The sequence below is a fragment of the Natator depressus genome, chromosome 6 (assembly GCF_965152275.1).
Source record: "Natator depressus isolate rNatDep1 chromosome 6, rNatDep2.hap1, whole genome shotgun sequence".
Lineage (NCBI taxonomy): Eukaryota > Metazoa > Chordata > Testudines > Cheloniidae > Natator > Natator depressus.
This window is the reverse complement of record NC_134239.1, coordinates 733,722-753,890: the sequence shown is the minus strand read 5'-3', so window position 1 is coordinate 753,890 and position 20,169 is coordinate 733,722. Positions and strand designations below refer to the sequence as shown.

Genomic DNA, 20,169 nt, shown 5'->3' with positions numbered 1-20,169 from the left:
AAATCTCTGCCCACCCCTGACCCCCCCCGGACTCCGGGGTTCTTTCCCCCCAGGGGAGCCACCAGCCCTGGCTCATCACTTCGCACCCAGGCCGGGCAGCTGGAGAAATTCTCCCCGCCCCTGCCAGACTAGAGCAGGTAGGGAAGGAAGGGGAGGGGGCTGGACCTGCTCCCAGCCCCACCCCAACACACAAATATTAGCTGGGCGGGCACGAATATCCCCCTACGGGAGGGGCAGCCCTGCCCCCCCATGACACAGACAGGAACTGGGGGCAATAGGAACTCCTAGGGGAGTACCCCCCAGTCTCCTCCCCCCACACACACATTCCCAGCAGCAGGCAGGGGCTAATTACAATTGTTAACTCATTAGATACAAAGCAGGAGAGATTCCCCCTCCACATCCAGGAATCAGGGGGGCACTGGGTCCCCCCGCCAGGCCCCCCCCAGAGGCACAGCCTGGGGGGGTTAAGGAGTCACAGCCACATTGCGAAGCAGTTATACAGCACAATGGCAGGGCTGGCCCCCTCAGGCAGGGGCCCCTAGCCCCCCAATCAGAGTCTGAGGGGCGCTCCGGGCGCAGGGGCCAGGTCGAAACCTTCTCAGAGGGAGGCAGGTCTAGGCTGGAGCGTGACGGACCTGGGGGGTGGGAAAGAGAGAGGCAGTGAGACCCCCAAGCCAGCCCATCCCCCCTGGGGCCGGATAGGAGCTGGCGCCCCCTGGAGGGGAACGGCCCCGTGTCGCATGCCCCGTCCCCTGAGCCAGCCTGTCCCCCCTGGGGCCAGATGGGAGCTGGTGCCCCCTGGAGGGGAACGGCCCCGTGTCCCAGCCCCCTGGAGCAGAATGAGGCACTGACCAGCGCTCACGGCCCCTGGTAGCCTGGCTGGAACCGCGCCGTCTCCTCGAAGATCAGCTCCTTCAGCTTTTCCTTGGGCAGGTCGTCAAGCTCCATGTCGAAAGTGAAGGGCTCTTCGGCCACCGGCTTCAAAGAGAGAAGGGGACAGTGAGCTGCGGTGTCTGGGGCCAACTCCCACCCAGCGCTCGGGAGAGAAGCCCACTCCCTGCCCTGCAGGAGTCAGGACCCAGGAGTCCTGGCTCCCAGGCCCCCTGCTCTAACCACCAGAGCCCGTTCCCCCCCAGCTCTGGGGAGGGGACCCAGGCGTCCGCGGACCCCCACCTCGTCCGAGGGGTCGTAGTACTGCTCCAGGTAGGGGTGAGCCAGCGACTCCTCCACAGTGATGCGCTTGTTGGGGTTAAAGGTCAACATCTTGTCCAGCAGGTCAAGGGCTGTGGAAGGGACGAGAGGAGGGGCAGGGTGAGGGGGCAGCCACCGGGGGGCTCCCAGGGGAAGGTGGGATCCAGGGGAGCCCCACGGCACAGCAGGGCTAGACTGGGGGAGGGGACGCCCAGAAGCTCCGCACGGGGATGCCAGATCCTCACCTTTGGGGTCAGCCTTGGGGAACAGCTTGGGCCAGGGCACCTTGGCCTTCTGGGGCAGCGACTGCAGGTAATTCCGTGCCTTCATGTTGATGATGCAGTTCAGGTCGTCCTGCGAGGGTGACCCCAGGATCCCTGCACAGGGCGAGGAGTCAGGATGGAGAGGGGAGGGGCTAGCCTAGGCCCTGCCCTGATACCACACAGCCCTGCAGCAAGAGGCCCCACTTCTGTTGACAGCCTCGCCCCATAGCTACATCATCCAGATATTCATCCCCCTCCATGGAAGCACCACCCCGACTTCAGCATCCAGTTGCCCCTCTCAGTGCTCTAGTAGCCCCGCCCCCAGTTCCAAGATGCCCCGCCCATTTATAAGTAGTTGGCCCTCAACACATCAGCATCCAAACGCCCTGCCCCACTCCCTCACCCAGGATGTGGTTGAGCTGGTCCAGGTAGTGCTTGCCAGGGAAGATGGGCCGGTTGGAGAGCATCTCCGCCAGGATGCAGCCCACCGACCAGATGTCGATGGATTTGGTGTAGCCCTGGGGACCGACAGACAGGGGGTCAGAGGGGGCGGAGACAGGGAGCCACCCCCCATGCTCCTACCCCACCCACCCAATCCTGCTGCAGCTGCAGGTTTGACTGCCTGAAGAAACAGGCCAGAAAAAAGAAAATGTGCCATTGTGGCACCTTAGAGACTAACAAATTTATTAGAGCCTAAACTTTCATGAGCTTCATCCGATGAAGTGAGCTGTAGCCCACGAAAGCTAATGCTCTAATAAACTGGTTAGTCTCTAAGGTGCCACAATGGCACATTTTCTTTTTGCGGATACAGACTAACACGGCTGCTACTCTGAGGCCAGAAAAGGAAATTCCAGGCAAATCAACTTAGGTCTGGTTCCTCTGACACTCCCCCGTGGTGCCAGGGTAGAACCCAGGCATCCTGGCTTCCAACCTACTAGATTCCCCCCTCCTCCCCGAGCTGGGGACAGAGCCCAGGCGTCCTGGCTCCCAACCCCTTGCTCTCACTCGCCAGAGCCAGCGCGCCCTGAACCAGAGCTAGGAGCCAGGCTTCCAGCCCCTCACCTTGGAGTTGAGCATGATCTCAGGGGCGCGGTACCAGCGGGTAGCCACATACTCCGTCAAGAAGCCAGTGTGGTCATGCTCCGGATCGGCAATGCGGGCCAGACCAAAGTCACAGATCTGGAGAGGGGAGGGAGGATTAGTCCTGGCTGCCCAATCCTCTGCCCCGAGCTCAAGGGGGAGGGGATAGGGTGGGGGGAAAGACTTGCACGCTGGGCCAAGCCGGGGGTAGGGGAGACCGGGGGGGTTAGGCTGAGGGGCCAACCTGGGGCGGCAGACCCTGGGCCCAGGGGCAGGGAAGGGGGGATGTGGGGCTGGGCTGAGGGCTGGCAGGGGAGGGTGTCCTCGCCTTGAGATCGCAGGTGGTGTTGATGAGCAGGTTGCTGGGCTTGAGGTCGCGGTGCAGCACGTTGGCCGAGTGGATGTACTTGAGGCCGCGCAGAATCTGGTACAGGAAGTAGCAGATGTGGTCATTGCTCAGCTGCTGCGTCTTCAGTAGCTTGTACAGGTCGGTCTCCATCAGGTCCTGCACGATGTACCTGGGGGGGGCAGCGCCCCGAGGGGGGGCAGGCATGGGGGTCAAGGGGCATAACACGATTGGTAAGGGGATGCGGCACCTCTGGGGTGGCGGGCCGGGCACACGGGGACCCCTCCTCCAGTGCGGGGCCGGGACTCCCCTGGGGCGGGGCCGGGTCCCCGGGGCCGGGACTCCCCCGGGGCGGGGCGGGCGCCGGGCGCGGCGGAGGATACACGTCGCGCATGTGGTCGATGGCCGCGGCCCGCAGGATGTCGTTGATCCCGATGATGTTCTCGTGCCGGAAGCGGAGCAGGATTTTGATCTCGCGCAGGGTGCGCTGACAGTACGTCTGGTGCTCGAAGGGGCTGATCTTCTTGATGGCCGCCCGGATCTTGTTCGCGTGGTCGTAGGCCGAGCTGCGCAGAGAGGGGAGGCCATGGGGCACGGGGCCGGCCCGGCCCTCAGCTTCCCGCGGCAGAGCCCCCCCTCGGCGCCACGGGGAACCAGAACCCAGGAGTCCGGCGGGCAGCCCCTCCCCCCGAGCGCCTCCCGAGCCGGGACAGGATCGTACCCCGGGGGCGGCGGCGCTGCGAGCAGGAGGCTCGGGGAACGGCGGGGCGAGTAAAACGGCCGGTGGCTGGGCGGGGGGGATCGGGCCGGCTACGGTGGCCGGGCGGTTGGAATGGGGTCGGGTATGGTGGCCGGGAGGGGCGGGGGAAATGGGGCCGGGTATGGTGGCCGGGAGAAATGGGGCCGGGTACGGTGGCCGGGACGGGGGAATAGGGCCGGGTACGGTGGGAGTGGGGCCGCGTACGGTGGCCGGGAGATGGGAATGGGGCCGGGTACGGGCCGGGAGGGGCGGGGGAATGGGGCCGCGTACGGTGGCCGGGAGGGGCGGGGGAGGGAGATCGGGCCGGGTACGGTGGCCGGGACGGGGGAATGGGGCCGGGTACGGTGGCCGGGAGGGGCGGGGGAATGGGGTCGGGAGGGGCGGGGGAGGGAGATCGGGCCGGGTACGGTGGCCGGGACGGAGGAATGGGGCGGATACGGTGGCCGGGACGGGGGAATGGGGCCGGGTACGGTGGCCGGGAGGGATCGGGCCGCGGCCGGCGGCGCTCACCAGACCATGCCGTACGCCCCCTCCCCGATGTACTGCAGGTCCGTGTATCGCGGCCCCACGTCGAACACCTGCCCCTTCACCGACTCCACCCCCAGCTTGGGCGCCCCCGGCACCGGGCCGGGCCCCCCCGGGGCCGCCGCTGTCGCCGCCGCCATGGCCGCTGCGATCCGATCCCCGCTGCCGCAGCCGCACCCGGAACCGCCCCGCCCGACGGCACCGCGCCTGCGCAGGGGGACCGATGGCTGGTTGTGCGCATGCGCGGGACCTACCCCATGGCTCACGTGCCACTCGACGTGCCTAACGTCACCGCGCAACAATCCGCTACGCGTCCGGATTGGACGATTGCGCCTGACGTCACTGAAATGCGGAAGTGCCGCACCCTGTCATTCTCCTTTCCAGACTCAGGCCCCGCCCTTCCTATAGGCCCCGCCCAGTCGCTTTTTCCCACTCGCGCCACGCCCGTTACTCAATTTGGCCCCGCCTCCACCCCTCGGCCTGGCCTGCTGCGCTAGGCCCCGCCCCACGCTCGAGCCGCACAACTCTGGCCACGCCCATTGTGTTACTGGGCTCCCGGCCCCGGCCCGTCCTTCCCCTATTGGCTGGGCCCATCCCCACCTCCCCATGCAGACCCCGCCCCTTTCATCAGACCACGCCCCCTGCCCCCACCTCCCCATGCAGACCCCGCCCCTCCCATCAGACCACGCCCCCGCCCCACCTCCCCATGCAGACCCCGCCCCTTCCATCAGACCACGCCCCCTGCCCCCAGCTCCCCATGCAGACCCCGCCCCTTCCTCAGGCCCCGGCCCCTGCTCCCTTCAGCTGCCCCCCTGGGGTGACCAGAGAGCGAGTGGGACAAATCGGGCGGGGGTGGGGGGTAATAGGCGCCTATAGAAGACAAAGCCCCAAATATCAGGACTGTCCCTATAGAATCGGGACATCTGGTCAGGCCATCCCCCACTATGGGTGACATGTGGCAGGGAGTCCCACAGGCCAGTCCCTGCGGGCTGGTCGGTGGTTTTGAGCCCCCCAGTCTGGGGGCGCTGACCCCCCCCCCCCAAGCAGGTACTTGGGCAGCCCTTGGACACCACCAAGTCCTAGATGGGAGCTAAGTGTAAGGGGAGGTTGGCTATCACTGGCCCTGGCTGAGTGAAATCAGCCCCCCCCCCCCCCCCCCCGCACAGGCCTCACTCCAGCCCTGTGTTCGATGAGGGACAGCAGTGACCAGATGGGGGGCCCGGGCACTGGGCCTGGGTTCATGTCCCAGAGGCCTGGCCCATGACTCGGAGAGGAGCCGGGGCTGAGAGCCCGTCCCAGAGAGAGACGTTCGGCTGCTCGCAAAGGGAGCTGGCTCTGGCCCCGGGACCGAGCGGCAGGGCGAGAACTGATGGTGCCAGGCCAGTTCCAGCTGAAAGGCATCGGGGCGGCTGTGATTAACCCTGGGGAGAGAGGCCCCGGGCCGTGGGACAACCTCCATCTCCAGCCAGCTCCGCTCCGGACAGGGGGCCTCGCTCCAGGGCACTTTAGCCCAAGTTCTGGAGCGCCTGACAGGGGAAGGAGGCTGAAATTCCCTTCCCGGTGCTAGGCCTTCGGGGGATCCAAGGGGATGAGCAAATACCCCCATCCCTGCCCCAAGGCGGCCGGCCTATGCGGGGACGGGCGGGACCGGCACATCCAGCTCCGGGCAGCTCCTGCCACAGGGCCGGGCGGAATGGTGAAAGCTGGGCCGGGGGGAGCCAGAGCACAGGGTGTGTCTGACAGCTCCCAGACAGCTACTGGGCTAGATGGGCATAGATAGGTAGAGGGGGTCTAAGGGGATAGATAGAGAGATATGGGGGTGTCTGGGGATAGATAGATACAGGGGGTGTCTGGGGATAGATAGATAGAGGGGGTGCATGTGGATAGATAGATGGATAGATGGGGTATAAGGGGCTAGATAGATAGATAGATAGATAGATAGATAGATACAGGGGGTGTCTGGGGATAGATAGATAGATGGATAGATGGGGTATAAGGGGCTAGATAGATAGATAGATAGATGTGTGTGTGAACAGGTAGGTAGACCAGTAGAGGCGGTCTATTGGGACAGACACACAGACAGACGGATGGACGGACAGACACACAGACAGACGGACAGATGGACGGACAGACACACAGACAGACGGACGGAAGGACAGAGGTATCTGGAGACACAGGCCAGCCGCTTCTGGACCGAGGTGCCTGGCAGGAAAAGAAGGGCGGGGGATGGCTGGTTCACTGAAGAGCCGCCCAGTGCTGCCAGCCCGGACGCCTGGGTCCCGTGCCCCAATTCGGTCTCTTACAGCTGCATCCCCTACACCTTATTTCCAACCCTGCTCCCCTCTTCCCAGGGCAAGCTGGCCCCGGGGCCCCAGATGGGGGAGGTGGAAGCGGGGGTGTCCAAGGCCCCGCCCCACCTGTGGCGTGCTGGCCCTTTAAGGCGCCACCCCCTCCAAGCTGTGACAGGCCGTTAAAACGCTCGAGCTGCAGCCTCCGGATTCATTGTGACACCAGAGCATCTGGAGCCGGTGAGAGCAGGGGGCTGGGAGCCAGGACTCCTGGGTTCTATCTCGGGCTCAAGGAGGGGGCCGGGAGCCAGGACTCCTGGGTTCTATCTTTTGGAGAGCCAGGACTCCTGGGTTCTATCTCGGGCTCTAGGAGGGGGCCAGGAGCCAGGACTCCTGGGTTCTATCTCGGGCTCGAGGAGGGGGCCGGGAGCCAGGACTCCTGGGTTCTATCTTGGAGAGCCAGGACTCCTGGGTTCTATCTTGGGCTCTAGGAGGGGGCCAGGAGCCAGGACTTCTGGGTTATCTTGGCCGGCCCCTTCCCCTCTCTGCACTATGTGTCTCTTACTCCCAACCCGGCTCCCTGCAGAGCCCTGGGGACGCACATATTGAGCTGTGAAGAGGTTTGCAGCTGGCTGGGAGGGGCAGGCAGGGTGATGGTGGAGACAGCTACCTGGGGCATGGGGAGGGGACTCAGCCGAGGGGATTACTGGGGCGGGGGGGCTGTATCCTGTCCCCCCACCTCCTCCAGTGCTGGAGAGGGGCTCTCCGGGGACAGCTGGGAAAGGAGGTCTCATGAGGTAACCCAGGGGGCGGGGGGCACGGAGACAGATAGAACAGGGGCACCAGCTGAGCTGGGGGAGGGGAGCCCAGGGGTGGGCCGGCAGGGGCTGCGGTCGGGAGTGAGGGGCACCGCTGACCCCGGCGTCTCTCCCCAGCCGCCATGAGCCGGAAAGTCGTGCGCAGCAGCAAGTTCCGCCATGTCTTCGGGCAGCCGGCGAAGGCTGACCAGTGCTACGACGACGTGCGGATCTCGCAGACCACCTGGGACAGCAGCTTCTGCTCCGTGAACCCCAAATTCCTGGCCATGATCGTGGAGGCCAGTGGGGGAGGGGCCTTCATGGTGCTGCCGCTGGCCAAGGTAACTCCGCCCACCCCCCCAGCCCGGCCAGCGCCCCTCACTCCCGCAGCCCCTGCTACTCGGCATTGCACTGGGGATCCAGCTGTGACCTGACACGACCCCCCCCCACCTTGCCACGCAAGCCCCGGTTGGACTGCGGGAGGGCTGAGCTGTCTCAGACCTGCCCCCCTCGCCTCCCCAAACCCACTTCCCCTTTTACATGCCTGCTTCCGCCCCAAGTTCAAATTTGGAGCCATTTAAGGCAAAAAAGTCAAGATCTGCCTGTTTGGCGGTTTCACAACCCCCCCCCGGAAACACAGACAGATGGGGAGAGCTAGAACATTACCTAAGAAGGGGAGCGGGGGGGTGGGGGGCAGGACTGGGCTGGCAGGGGCTGCGGGTCGGGAGTGAGGGGCACCGGCAGGGCTGGGGGGGCAGCGCTGGGCTAGCAGGGGGCTGCAGGTCGGGAGTGAGGGGCAGCAGTGGGATAAAGGGCCCTGTGTCCTTCCCTGGCCTGGGGGAAGGGGGTGGCAGGATGAGGCCTTGGAGGGACCCAGGATGTGCCGTCTTGTGACTCCATCGTGATGGGCGCAGAAACACGGAGAACAGAGAGAGCCCCTCCCCCAGCCCTGCCGGTGCCCCCCATTCCTGACCTGCAGCCCAGCCCTGGCTCCCCTTCCACAGACACAATGTCTGTGGTTTTAACCCCTTGAGCCCTGCACTGCCTTGGCCGTTCGGGAATTTCCCATCATTCCTCAATCCCTGGGTAACTTTTTTCTGGGACTGCCATATTTGTGGGTCCCACCTCGCTACTCAGGGGGATGATGGGGGGAGCTGGGAGGGGGATTCTGTGCTCAGTGGGTGTGGCATGCAGTGAGGTCGGGGCTGTCAATGAGGGGGGAGGAGGGACCCAGGAGTCTGGGTGGGAGTGGGGTCAGGGAAGAGCCAAGTAGGGATTCAGGAGTCCTGGCACATGGGTGGGAGCTTAGGAAGGACCCCGGAGCCCCCTGTGCTGAAGGAGCGGCCGGCCCTGCTACCAGACCGGGCTGTGTTCTCACCGCGTTTCCTGCCCCACGGCAGCGGTAGGCCTCATGTCGCCTTTTATGGGCATGTCTGGGGCACTGGGGCTGGGAGCAGTGTCGCAAGACAGACACAACCAGACACCCGTCCCCCCACCCTGGGAAACTCCCCTGGGGCCATGGGGGGAGCCACCACACCCCCCCACAAACACTTAACACCACCCCTCCCCGAGCCTGGAGAGAACCCAGGAGTCCTGGCTCCCAACCCCCCCCGCTCTAACCCTCCAACTCCCACTCCCCTCCCAGAGCCCAGAGAGAACCCAGGAGTCCTGACTCCCAGGCCCCCTGTTCTAAGCATTGCACCCCACTCTTCACCTGCCCCAACCCTGACTCCCAGCCGCCCCACAGATATTCAGGGAGTCTCAGGGCTTCACCCCCTGACCGGGGTGGGGGGGAGGAAAGCTCCCGGGGGGGGGGCAGGGAGGGGCAGCAAAGGGGAGAATCGCGCTCTTCCGAGTGCAAAGGGTGAAGCTTCTATTGCACCGTCTGGTGGGAAAAGCATGTAACTGCAGTCAGGAGCCAGGACACCTGGGTTCTCTCCCCAGCCCGGCCCGGGGAGGGGAGCAGTGGTTTCCCCAGGAATTGAAATTGGCCCGGGGGGTGTGTGTTTGAATTTACGGGGGGGAGTGTCAGGGCCGATGAGGGGTGAGACCGTGAGGGTGAAGGGGGGCTGTATGGCACCAGAGTAAAAACTGAAAATGTTTCATGACCATTTCATTAGATTTAACTCATGTTTTAAAATCATCACACAAATGAGAGTTGGCTACTCAAGCCTCCTCTGAAGCACGACGTCGACATCCTTCCTGGTTTCTTGGTACCATTTTGCACAACTCTGCTAATGAACTTCTTGAATGCCGTGCGTTCCTCTTTGGAGGCTTCTCGTGTGCCCGGTCCTTGCAGTCCTTCAGCTGCGAGGCTCGTTGGTTCCTTCCCGCGACCAGGCAGAAGGCGACGCCTTTCAGAGCACAAAGCTCCAGTCCGTGGTGAAAAAGAGCGCTTGGCTGTCGCCCTTGTGGCTGGGGCTGCAAGAGAGGAGTTCCTGCTTCTTTCAGCCAGGAAACAGAGCTCAACGACCGGGTCGGGCCGCGAGTGATGATACAGAAGCTGAAGTCAAATCTTCATCCATTCGTCGTGTGATATTCCACCCTGCGTTCAAATTCTCTCTTCTGTCCTGAGCACATGGCAGCCCCGTGGCTGGTCCTGCCTCACTCCACCAGGGGTGAAAGTAAGTCAGAGGACTTACCCCTGTGCCAGAGACCTGAGCAGGGGGCGTGGCCTTACATCCCCGGGCCCTTTAAATCTTGATTTAAAGGGCCAGGCCTCCAGCTGCAGTCGTGGCGGCTGGGAGCCTGGGGCCCTTTAAACCCCCCTCCCCCTCCCAACTACCAGCCGGGGCTCGGGGGCGATTTAAAGGGCCCAGGGCTCCAGCTGACACTACCGCAGCCAAGCCCCAGGCCCTTTAAATCACTGAGGAGCCCTGGGGGCTCCCAGCTGCCACTGCTACCCCAGGGCTCTGGGCTCTGGCAGAGCTTTAAAGGGCCTGGGGCTCCGCTGTGGTAGCGGCTGCCGGAACCCCGAGCCCTTTAAATCCCCGCCTGGGCCCTGCTGCCCAAGCCCTGGGGTAGTGGTGGCCAGGCTCCATCAGGGATTTAAAGGGCCCCGGGGCTCCAGCCGCTGCTACCTCCCCGGCCCTTTAAATCCCTGCCGCAGCCCTGCCGCCGCTACCCCAGGGCTTTAAATTGCCCTCTGGGAAAGCCGGTCCTGGTACGGCGCACCGGCTCTTACTGGTGCACCGTACCGGGGCGTACCGGCTTACTTTCACCTCTGCACTCCACTCAACGGTCGGTGTTTTGTAGGACAGGGATCTGTAAAAGCTACGTAGAGGGTGAGTAGAATCTAGAAGTCGCTGTTGTAGATTTTTAAAAATCAAGCCTGTGCACTTTTTCAGTTGTCTTAACAAACACTTCTTGTCCTCTTCACTTAAGGATTCGATATAAATGCCTTCAGTAGTCAACTTCTGGACTGACGTCTTTGCTTCTTCCAGTACTTTTTCAATGGCGAGCTCTCGGATTGATCCAAATGTAGCTTCTCTTGTTGGACAGAGATCTACTTCTGTTGCAGCAGATGCCTGGACGGCGTTGGTTCATGACCCCAGTGGTTTCAACAGTAGGCTTGGCTTACGAGAGAGAGAACGGCGATAGTCTGCTCTGAACGTGGTAGCAAAAGTAATCCACCAGCCTCACTACTTAGCTCCATCCCATCTTGGTAGGTACTTTCCAAAGCCAGTAATCATGGCTGGAGTAATTTTAAGACAACAGCCAAGGATCGCTCATGAGAAAGCCAGAGGGTTTTCCCAAGTTGGACTAATTTGAACTTCAGTCCCAGTGTATCTTCTGTACTTTCCAAGATATTCAGTCTTTTTGGACTCTTGCTGAAAAAAGAATATAATGAAGACATTAAATGTATAGCTTTTCAAATGTCTTTTGAAGAGTCTGCAGCTCGTACTGGCGCTAGCTGGAGTAGATGGCCTCTGCCGTGTGTACAGGCGAGACTAGGGTTACACTTTTCTCTGAGCAAAACTTGTGCTCCACCGTGTCTTCCAGAGACGTTTGCAGCTCCGTCAAATGCACAAGCAGCATCTGTTTGGGGGCCCACTGACGAGCCTTTAACTCTTCTAAGATGTGGGTTGTCACAGATGCAGCCGATGTGTCTTCTATAACTTGAACATCTAGAAATGCATGTACTGGCCTACCCCTGACATCCAGATAACGTACACAGTGACTTAATACTTGATGCCCATTTGCATCGGTGCATTCGTCAGCCAGGTATGCAAATGTTTGGAATGCGGTGAGAGAGGTCTTCACTTTTTTAACCATTGAGTCTTTCACTGTTGCACCGCATGCATCTAGCCAGTCAGTGAGTTTCTTGCAGAAGCATTTGCTGGTCTTGTTCGGAACCAGTGTCCAACTTCAGGATGAACAAGTGACCATGCACTTAACACTGGCCTCCAGTCTGCAGCGTGCGGTATCTCTTGCTTACATAGAAAGGATGATGCCACGGCCCTGTTTGTTCCCATGAACGGTGTTGTGTCTCCAGCATTCTTAACAGCCTCATTAAGTACGTCTAAAATTGGCTTTGAAAGTGGCTTATGAGGCTTTCTGCATGTTGATGCAGTCCAGAGGCTGCCTTTTCACGTAGTTTGTCAGCATTGGCTTTGCTGATCGGCCTGACAAACCAAGCTCCTCCACCTTTACCAATGATAGCATTGGGAAGCTTTCCTTCTTCGTAAGTTTTTTTGCAAGAGGTGCACCAGTAGCCATCTTTTGTAACTTCAATAAATGGGAACACTTTGACCGACAAACATCGGGAACTGCCTTTAGGTTTTGGAGACTGTTTCTTCAGTAGGCAGCTGTATTTGGGCTGGTCGGATGTAGATCCACCACTTGACCCTTCAGACGACACGTTGAGATGTTCTTGGTTCTTGACGTGTTCTTCACCTTGGTTAGTTTTTGAGGCCTTCGCGTGGAAAAATTGTTGTATTGTTTTTTGTCTTTTCATTTTCACTTTGACCTGCAACGTATAAAAGAGAGATGAATAAATTAAATGTTTTGTTAGGATAATGCAAATTTAACATAAGGATCATGCAAAATACACCAACACACATAACAGGTCTAGATTTCTAAAAAAATATAAATTAAAAAAAATGTATTTAAATTAAATTGACTTTTGAAAATTAAGCCATCATGGGATAACAGGGAAGTCCTCTCATGGATCAGTGACTCGTTAAAAGACAGGAAACAAAGGGTAGAAATAAATTATCAGTTTTCAGAATGCAGAGAGATAAATAGTAGTGTCCCCGAGGGGTCGGTACTGGGACCATTAGTGTTCAACATATTCATAAATGATCTGGAAAAAGGGATAAACAGTGAAGTGGAAAAATTTGCAGATGATACAAAACTACTCAAGATAGGTAAGTCCCAGGCAGACTGCGAAGAGCTACGAAAGGATCTCTCAAAACTGGGCAACAAAATGGCAGATGAAATTCAATGTTGATAAATGCAAAGTGATGCACATTGGAAAATGTAATCCCAACTCTACATATACAATGATGGGTCTGAATGAGCTGTTACCACTCCAGAAACAGATCTTGGCGTCAGTGTGGAGAGTTCTCTGCAAACATCCATGCAACGTGCAGCAGCCGTCAACAAAGCGAACAGAATGTTGGGAACCATTAGGAAAGGGAGAGATGATAAGACAGAAAATATCATATTGCCTCTATATTAATCCATGGTACGTGCACACCTTGAACACTGCGGGCAGATCTGGTCACCCCATCCCAAAAAAGATCTATTGGAATTGGAGAAGGTTCAGAGATGGGCAACTGAAATGATTAGGGGTGTGAAACAGGAGGAGAGATTAAGATGACTGGGAATTTTCATCTTAGAAAAGAGATGACTAAGGGGGGGTAGGATCGAGGTCTATAAAATCGTGACGGGTGTGGAGAGAGTGAATCAGGAAGTGTTATTTACTCCTTCTTGTAACAGATGAACTAGGGGTCACCCAATGAAATTAAGAGGCAGCAGGTTTTAAAAAACCAAAAGGAAGTATTTCTTCCCACAACATAAAGTCAACCCATGGAGCTCTTTGCCAGGGGATGCTGTGAAGACCAAAACTATAACAGGATTAAAAAAAGAACTAGATAAATTCCTGGAGGACAGGTCCATCAGTGGCTATTAGCCAGGACGGGGAGGGATGCAAAACCATGCTCTGCGTGTCCCTAGCCTGTTCGCCAGAGGCTGGGAATGGGCGACAGGGGATGGGTCACTTGATGATTCCCTGGTCTGTTCATTCCCCCTGGGGCCTCTGGCTTTGGCCACTGTTGGAAGACAGGACACTGGGCTAGATGGACCATTGGTCTGACCCAGTATGGCCGCTCTTATATAAAAATTAATTATAATAATAAAAATGTTTAGTACAGAAACTCCCCAACATGACGACCTCTCGAGATAGCAACAAGGTGAGATAAAAACCTTGGCAAATAATGCATTTTAAAAATCTTGGCCTACTAGGAATCATATGTCTATAAGTTTCCATTCCCAGTCACAAATCTAGCATTCTGGAGCAAAGTCACTAAAATATAGTCCAACCAATGTTTATTTAATGTGCCCCTCACTTTCCCCTCCACTGCACCCCACTCACTGGTGTTGTCCTTGGTCAGTGGAGACTCAGAGTTCAGAGGTGCTTTCACGTGAGTTCACCTCCCAGGTGGGGGCAAGAAGGCCCCTTGCTCGTTCCTCCAGCTGCTCACAGTTCGCTCTGGCCACAGCTGTTCGTTGTGCCACTGTTCACTCCGTCGCTCGGTTGCCGATGGCCCTGCGCCGTCACCTTCCGCTGCCACCTGCCCCTGAGACCTCTGCGAGTCGGTCTCTTGAGGTCCCACCGGCTCTCTGTGATTTCAGCCGAGCTCTCGGGGGTGGGGGGGGAACCTCGCTGCGAGTGCAGACTGGGCCGTCTCTGCCAAGAAACCCTGTCCCACCGCCGGCCTGAGCACTTAGACCTGATTCTCAGTGATTTCAGCTGCAGTGGTCACTTAACAGAAGACTCTCTATGGAGCCTGATCAGTTCTGTCTTTAAACAGTGGAGAGGGGCAGGTCCAATCGTACTTGTGACTAGACAAGACCATCAAGCAAAACACCCGTCCCCACCCTCTCTCGCCATGCCCTAAGTCCCGTTCTACTGCCCTTTACTCCGACAATAAGAACAACAACATTTCATCCCCTCCCGCCCATTCAAGTGATTTGTAACCGAACCCCAGCCCAAATCTATCGCTCGGGCAAGACAGCTCTGTTTGCTGGCTACCTGGGTAGGTGAGGTGTGGATGTAAATACAACCTGGTCCTGGAGCCTTTCCCCCCAGCCTGTCACTGGCTGTCAGGGAGAGCTCCTTTCGACTCTGCTCACAAATCGTCATTTGAAACGATTAGATCCGCCAACATCGCCGACATGGAGGCACCGACGTGGCCATGAACAGCTGGACAAGGAAGCTAGTCTGTGTTCCCACTTCTCACATCTACGATACTTTGCCAGCTAGACGTCGTTTATCGTACACTGTGTATGCTTTTAAAGGGTGTATTCATGTTTCCATTTCAATTCAAATTTCCAAACAGTCACTAAATAGGCATGTAACTAGTTCACAAAACTGGGGGTGGCGTTGGGGAAATTCAGGGGGGGGTGTAGGGAAATCACTGAAGGGGAGTAATGGGGTGCAGTGGTTTGAGGGGGATCTTGGACGCCTGGGTCCTAACTCAGCTCTTCTCCCGGCAGACCGGGCGCCTGGACAAGTCGCAGCCCCTGGTGTGCGGGCACACGGCCCCGGTGCTGGACATCGAGTGGTGCCCACACAACGACAACGTCATCGCCAGCGGCTCTGAGGACTGCACCGTCATGGTGAGCGTGGGGGGGGCCCGGGGCTGCACCGTCATGGTGAGCGTGGGGGGGCCCGGGGCTGCACCGTCATGGTGAGCGTGGGGGGGCCCGGGGCTGCACCGTCATGGCGAGCGGGGGGGGGGGCCCGGGGCTGCACCGTCATGGTGAGCGTGGGGGGGGGGCCCGGGGCTGCACCGTCATGGTGAGCGTGGGGGGGGCCCGGGGCTGCACCGTCATGGCGAGCGGGGGGGGGGGCCCGGGGCTGCACCGTCATGGCGAGCGGGGGGGGGGGCCGGGGCTGCACCGTCATGGCGAGCGGGGGGGGGGGGCCCGGGGCTGCACCGTCATGGTGAGCGTGGGAGGGGGTTTGATCCGAAGGCCCCAGGCCGCTCCCCCCCGGAGCGTGTGGGGCCGGGGTGACCCCGCTGTCTCCCCGCAGGTGTGGGAGATACCGGACGGGGGGCTCGTGCGACCCCTGACGGAGCCGCTGGTCACGCTGGAGGGGCACTCGAAGCGCGTCGGCATCGTGGCCTGGCACCCCACGGCCCAGAACGTGCTGCTGAGCGCAGGTACTGCCAGGGGCTGGGGGGCGCCCCCCCTCCCTCCCCCCTGCCCCCCCCGCTCACCCTCCTCCCCCCCTCCTCCCTGCCCCCCCCGCTCCCCCCCGCTGACCCTCCTCCCCCCCTCCTCCCTGCCCCCCCCGCTCCCCCCCGCTGACCCTCCTCCCTGCCCCCCCCGCTCCCCCCCGCTGACCCTCCTCCCCCCTCCTCCCCGCCCCCCCCCCGCTCCCCCCCGCTGACCCTCCTCCCTGCCCCCCCGCTCCCCCCCGCTGACCCTCCCCGCCCCCCCCAGGCTGTGACAACGCCGTGCTGCTGTGGGACGTGGGCTCGGGCCGGGCGCTGGTGGAGCTGCGGGACCTGCACCCCGACGTCATCCACAGCGTGGCCTGGAGCCGCGACGGCTCCCGCCTCTGCACCACCTGCCGGGACCGCCGGGTGCGCGTGATCGAGCCCCGCTCCGGCCGCCTGCTCGCCGTGAGTGCGGGGCGGGGCCGCGGGGTGGGGCGGGGCTGTGGGGCGGTGGGCCGAGGAGATGGCTATGGCCTGGGGCTAGGGGGGTGCGGGGGCGGGGCCGCGGGGGGTTCCCTGTCTCTCTGACCCCGTCTCCCCACAGGAAAAGGCCAGCCCCCACGAGGGCTCCCGGCCGGTCCGCGCTGTCCTGCTGGCCGACGGCAAGATCCTCACCACGGGCTTCAGCCGCATGAGCGAGCGCCAGGTGGCGCTGTGGGACCCGGTGAGACCCCGCCCCCCTGGGAGACCCCCACCCCTCGGGACCCCGCCCCCCTGGGACCTGGGAGACCCCCCACCCCCCGGGATCCCGCCCCCCATGGACCCCGCCGCCCTGGGACCCGGGAGATCCCCCACCCCCCGGGATCCCGCCCCCCAGGGACCCGGGGAGACCCCGCCCCCATGGGACCCGGGAGACCCCCACCCCTCGGGACCCCGCCCCCCTGGGACCCGGGAGACCCCCCACCCCCCGGGATCCCGCCCCCCAGCGACCCGGGGAGACCCCGCCCCCATGGACCCCGCCGCCCTGGGACCCGGGGAGATCCCCCACCCCCCGGGATCCCGCCCCCCAGGGACCCGGGGAGACCCCGCCCCCATGGACCCCGCCGCCCTGGGACCCGGGGAGACCCCCACCCCTCGGGACCCCGCCCCCCTGGGACCCGGGAGACCCCCCGCCCCCCGGGTCCCTCGGAGACCCCCGCCCCCTGGGACCCCGCCCCCCTGGGACCCGGGGAGGGACCCCACCCCCCGGGATCCCGCCCCCCAGGGACCCCGCCGCCCTGGGACCCGGGGAGACCCCCACCCCTCGGGACCCCGCCCCCCTGGGACCCGGGAGACCCCCACCCCTCGGGATCCCGCCCCCCAGGGACCCCACCCCCCTGGGTCCCTCGGAGACCCCCCACCCCTCGGGACCCCGCCCCCCTGGGACCCGGTGAGACCCCGCCCCCCTGGATCCCTCGGAGACCCCCGCCCCCTGGGACCCGGGGAGACCCCCCACCCCCCGGGATCCCGCCCCCCAGGGACCCCGCCGCCCTGGGACCCGGGGAGATCCCCCACCCCCCGGGATCCCGCCCCCCAGGGACCCGGGGAGACCCCGCCCCCATGGACCCCGCCGCCCTGGGACCCGGGGAGACCCCCACCCCTCAGGACCCCGCCCCCCCGGGACCCGGGGAGGGACCCCCGCCCCCTGGGACCCCACCCCCCAGGGACCCCGCCCCCCTGGGACCCCGCCCCCGTGGGTCCCTCGGAGACCCCCGCCCCCTGGGACCCTGGGAGATCCCCGCCCCCCAGGGACCCGGGGAGACCCTGCCCCCCTGGGACCCCGTGGGAGCCTTCCTCACACTCCCTCCCATGGGGCCTGGAGGGATCCCTTCTCACCCCCCCCCCAGCAAGCGATGCGGAACTCAGGGAGAAACCCTGCCCCCAACCCTGCCTTCTAGCCCCACCCACCTACTTCTCCCCTAGCCCCTCCCCACGTGAGCAGCAGGTGGCGCTGTGGGACTCTGAGAGGGACCCTGCCCCCGCCACCCCCTGACCCCCTGGTCTCTCCCCACACCAGGCGCACCTGGAGGAGCCCATGAACCTGCAGGAGCTGGACACGAGCAGCGGGGTGCTGGTCCCCCACTACGACCCCGACACCAGCATGGTCTACCTCTGCGGCAAGGTCAGTGCAGGACCCAGGCGTCTGGGGGAGCCCACTGGGGACAGGAGCTTGGGGGTCCTGGGGGGGGCTCCCCGGCTCCCCCCCACTGACCGCCCCATCTGTCCCCCACGCAGGGCGACAGCTCCATCCGCTACTTTGAGGTGACGCCTGAGGCCCCCTACCTGCACTTCCTCTCCATCTTCAGCTCCAAGGAGTCCCAGCGCGGGGGCGGCTGGATGCCCAAGCGGGGCCTGGACGTCAGCAAGTGCGAGATCGCCAGGTACAGGGGACCCCCACCCCCCCAAACCCTCTCGGACCCCCCACCCCCCTTGGGACACCTGAATCCCTCCAAGTCTCCCCCAAACCCCCCCGCCCCCCTTCGGACACCTGAATCCCCCCTGAGTCTCCCCAAAACCCCCCAGCTTCTCTTCAGACACCTAAATCCCCCCACCCCCCCAAAACCCCCTCGGAACCCCAGCCTCCCTTTGGATACCTGAATTCCCCCCAGCCCCCCAAAACCTCCCTCGGCCCTCCAGACTCCCAACAATCCCTGAACCCCACAAAATCCCCCTTGAACTCCAAAACCCCCCCAAACCTCCCCAGCCACCAACCCTCCCTGAAACCTCCCAATTCCCCATCGACCCCAGAAGCCCCCCTGAACCCCCACAATCCCCAGCCTCCTCCAGTGCCCCCAAATCCTCCTCAGCCCCCCCCATAACCCCTTCCCCCCGCGCTGCACAGCAGTGCCCTTGTGGTAGGAAGCGACCCTGAGACATAACCCTGGGCTCAAGCAAGGCTCAGAGCAGAGCCAGGCTGCGGGAAACCCTCCTGAGAGGTGCTGGGCACATGACACTCGCGCCCCCATCCCAGACCGGTGGGACCCGAACACCAAAGAGAACAGGGACACGCTGACCCCCCCAGGGCAGGAGGACAGAGCGATGGGTGGGGGCCCCTACGTAACTGGTTTGTGTTGATGTATAAAATGGAGAGTCTCTGGCTGGCAGAGGGGGGAACGGAAAGTCCTGCCGTTCACTGAGCAGGTCCATTGTTACGGGCACACTTGTATTATTGGTCCAGTAGAGTCTGCGGGATCCTAGTACCTGCCTCGTTGACAATAAACCTGGCCAGGTGCCTTCGTCCCTTAACAGATCTTGTGGTCATTGGGCGGTTCACTCGAGGTCTGTGTGCCGGCTGTCTGCACAGGGCTGCGGCGGCAGTCAGGGAGACAACACAGCCAAACATCTAACCACACCATTCAGCCCCCCAATCCTCTCCACTGCCGGGATCCCAAGAGACCCCCCCCACTGCCTCCCACCTCCCTGAACCCCCCTTCCCTCCGCATTTCAGATTCTACAAACTCCACGAGCGCAGATGTGAGCCCATTGCCATGACGGTGCCCCGCAAGGTGAGCCGGGGGCTGGGAGCTCGGACGCCTGGGTTCTATCCCAGCTCGGGTAGGGGAGAGGAGCCCTGATACCTAGGTTCTATCTTGGCTTGGGGAGGGGCTGGGAGCATGGACGCCTGGGTCCCATGCTGGCTCTCTCCTCCCGCAGTCAGATCTGTTCCAGGAGGACCTGTACCCTGACACGGTCGGGCCCGACCCCGCGCTGACGGCAGAAGAATGGTTCGGGGGCAAGGACGCCGGCCCCCTGCTCATCTCCCTGAAGGATGGATACGTCCCACCCAAGAGCCGCGAGTTCAAAGTCAACAAGAGCATCCTGGAGCCGCGCCGGAGCCAGCCTTGCCCCGATGGGGCCAGCCCTGGGGTGAGATGGGGGGGGGGGCAACTGCGGGTCGGGAGTGAGGGGCACCGGCGGAGCTGGGGGGGCAGGGCTGGGCCAGCAGGGGCTGCGGGTCGGGAGTGAGGGGCACCGGCAGAGCTGGGGGTGGGGGCAGGGCTGGGCTGGCAGGGGCTGTGGGCCGGGAGCGAGGGGCACCCCACGAGCTCTCCCCCTCCCCAGGCGCTGGAGAAGTTGACTGAGGACGTGCGGCAGCTGCAGGCGAGGGTGGCAGAGCAGGAGCGACGCATCGCGGTGCTGGAGACTCAGGCTGCCAAATAGCCGGGGGGAGCCTCTGTCCCCCCACAACCTTCTGTCCAACTCAGGGCTGCCCCATGGCACTGGAACTCCCCTGCCCCCCGCAAGCTTTGACAGCTGGAGCCTCCTTCTGCCCCCCTGGCTGCCAGCAAGCGGCGCTTCCCACCGCCCCAGCATCTGCCATGGCCAAGCCCCCCCCACTACACCTTTATGGGGGGCCAGGTCCTGCCAAATTAACCCTCCAATGCCCCTATAATCCCCCTTCCCTTCCAGAACCAGAGCTCCCCTCCCCCGTACCCTCCCCTCCCTTCCCTCTCTGGGAGGCCGGATCCCTCCCGCCCTGTACAGAG

The 20,169-nt window shown here is 62.3% G+C and overlaps 2 protein-coding genes and 1 long non-coding RNA gene across 3 annotated transcripts; 1 reads left to right on the top strand and 2 right to left on the bottom strand.

Annotated features, from left to right (window-relative positions):
- Positions 1 to 48: 48 nt before the first annotated feature.
- Positions 49 to 4,328, bottom strand: LOC141988425 (mitogen-activated protein kinase 1-like). The gene is made up of 9 exons (XM_074954201.1): positions 4,151 to 4,328; positions 3,264 to 3,446; positions 2,863 to 3,052; positions 2,517 to 2,633; positions 1,858 to 1,972; positions 1,437 to 1,568; positions 1,174 to 1,283; positions 853 to 978; positions 49 to 635 (listed from the first exon to the last, which is right to left on the bottom strand). The coding sequence occupies exons 1-8, from the start codon at positions 4,303 to 4,305 to the stop codon at positions 859 to 861; spliced, it is 1,122 nt and encodes a 373-aa protein (XP_074810302.1). The 5' UTR covers positions 4,306 to 4,328; the 3' UTR covers positions 49 to 635; positions 853 to 858.
- Positions 4,329 to 6,672: 2,344 nt separating this feature from the next.
- On the top strand, positions 6,673 to 20,096 carry CORO1A (coronin 1A). Its single transcript, XM_074954200.1, has 11 exons — positions 6,673 to 6,693; positions 7,389 to 7,591; positions 14,973 to 15,095; positions 15,514 to 15,643; positions 15,927 to 16,108; positions 16,248 to 16,367; positions 17,700 to 17,804; positions 17,918 to 18,063; positions 19,131 to 19,188; positions 19,337 to 19,549; positions 19,745 to 20,096. The coding sequence occupies exons 2-11, from the start codon at positions 7,394 to 7,396 to the stop codon at positions 19,841 to 19,843; spliced, it is 1,374 nt and encodes a 457-aa protein (XP_074810301.1). The 5' UTR covers positions 6,673 to 6,693; positions 7,389 to 7,393; the 3' UTR covers positions 19,844 to 20,096.
- LOC141988424 (uncharacterized) lies at positions 10,704 to 15,118 on the bottom strand. Its single transcript, XR_012639755.1, has 2 exons — positions 13,849 to 15,118; positions 10,704 to 12,219 (listed from the first exon to the last, which is right to left on the bottom strand). It is a non-coding gene; the product is annotated as an uncharacterized LOC141988424 (long non-coding RNA).
- Positions 20,097 to 20,169: the final 73 nt, after the last annotated feature.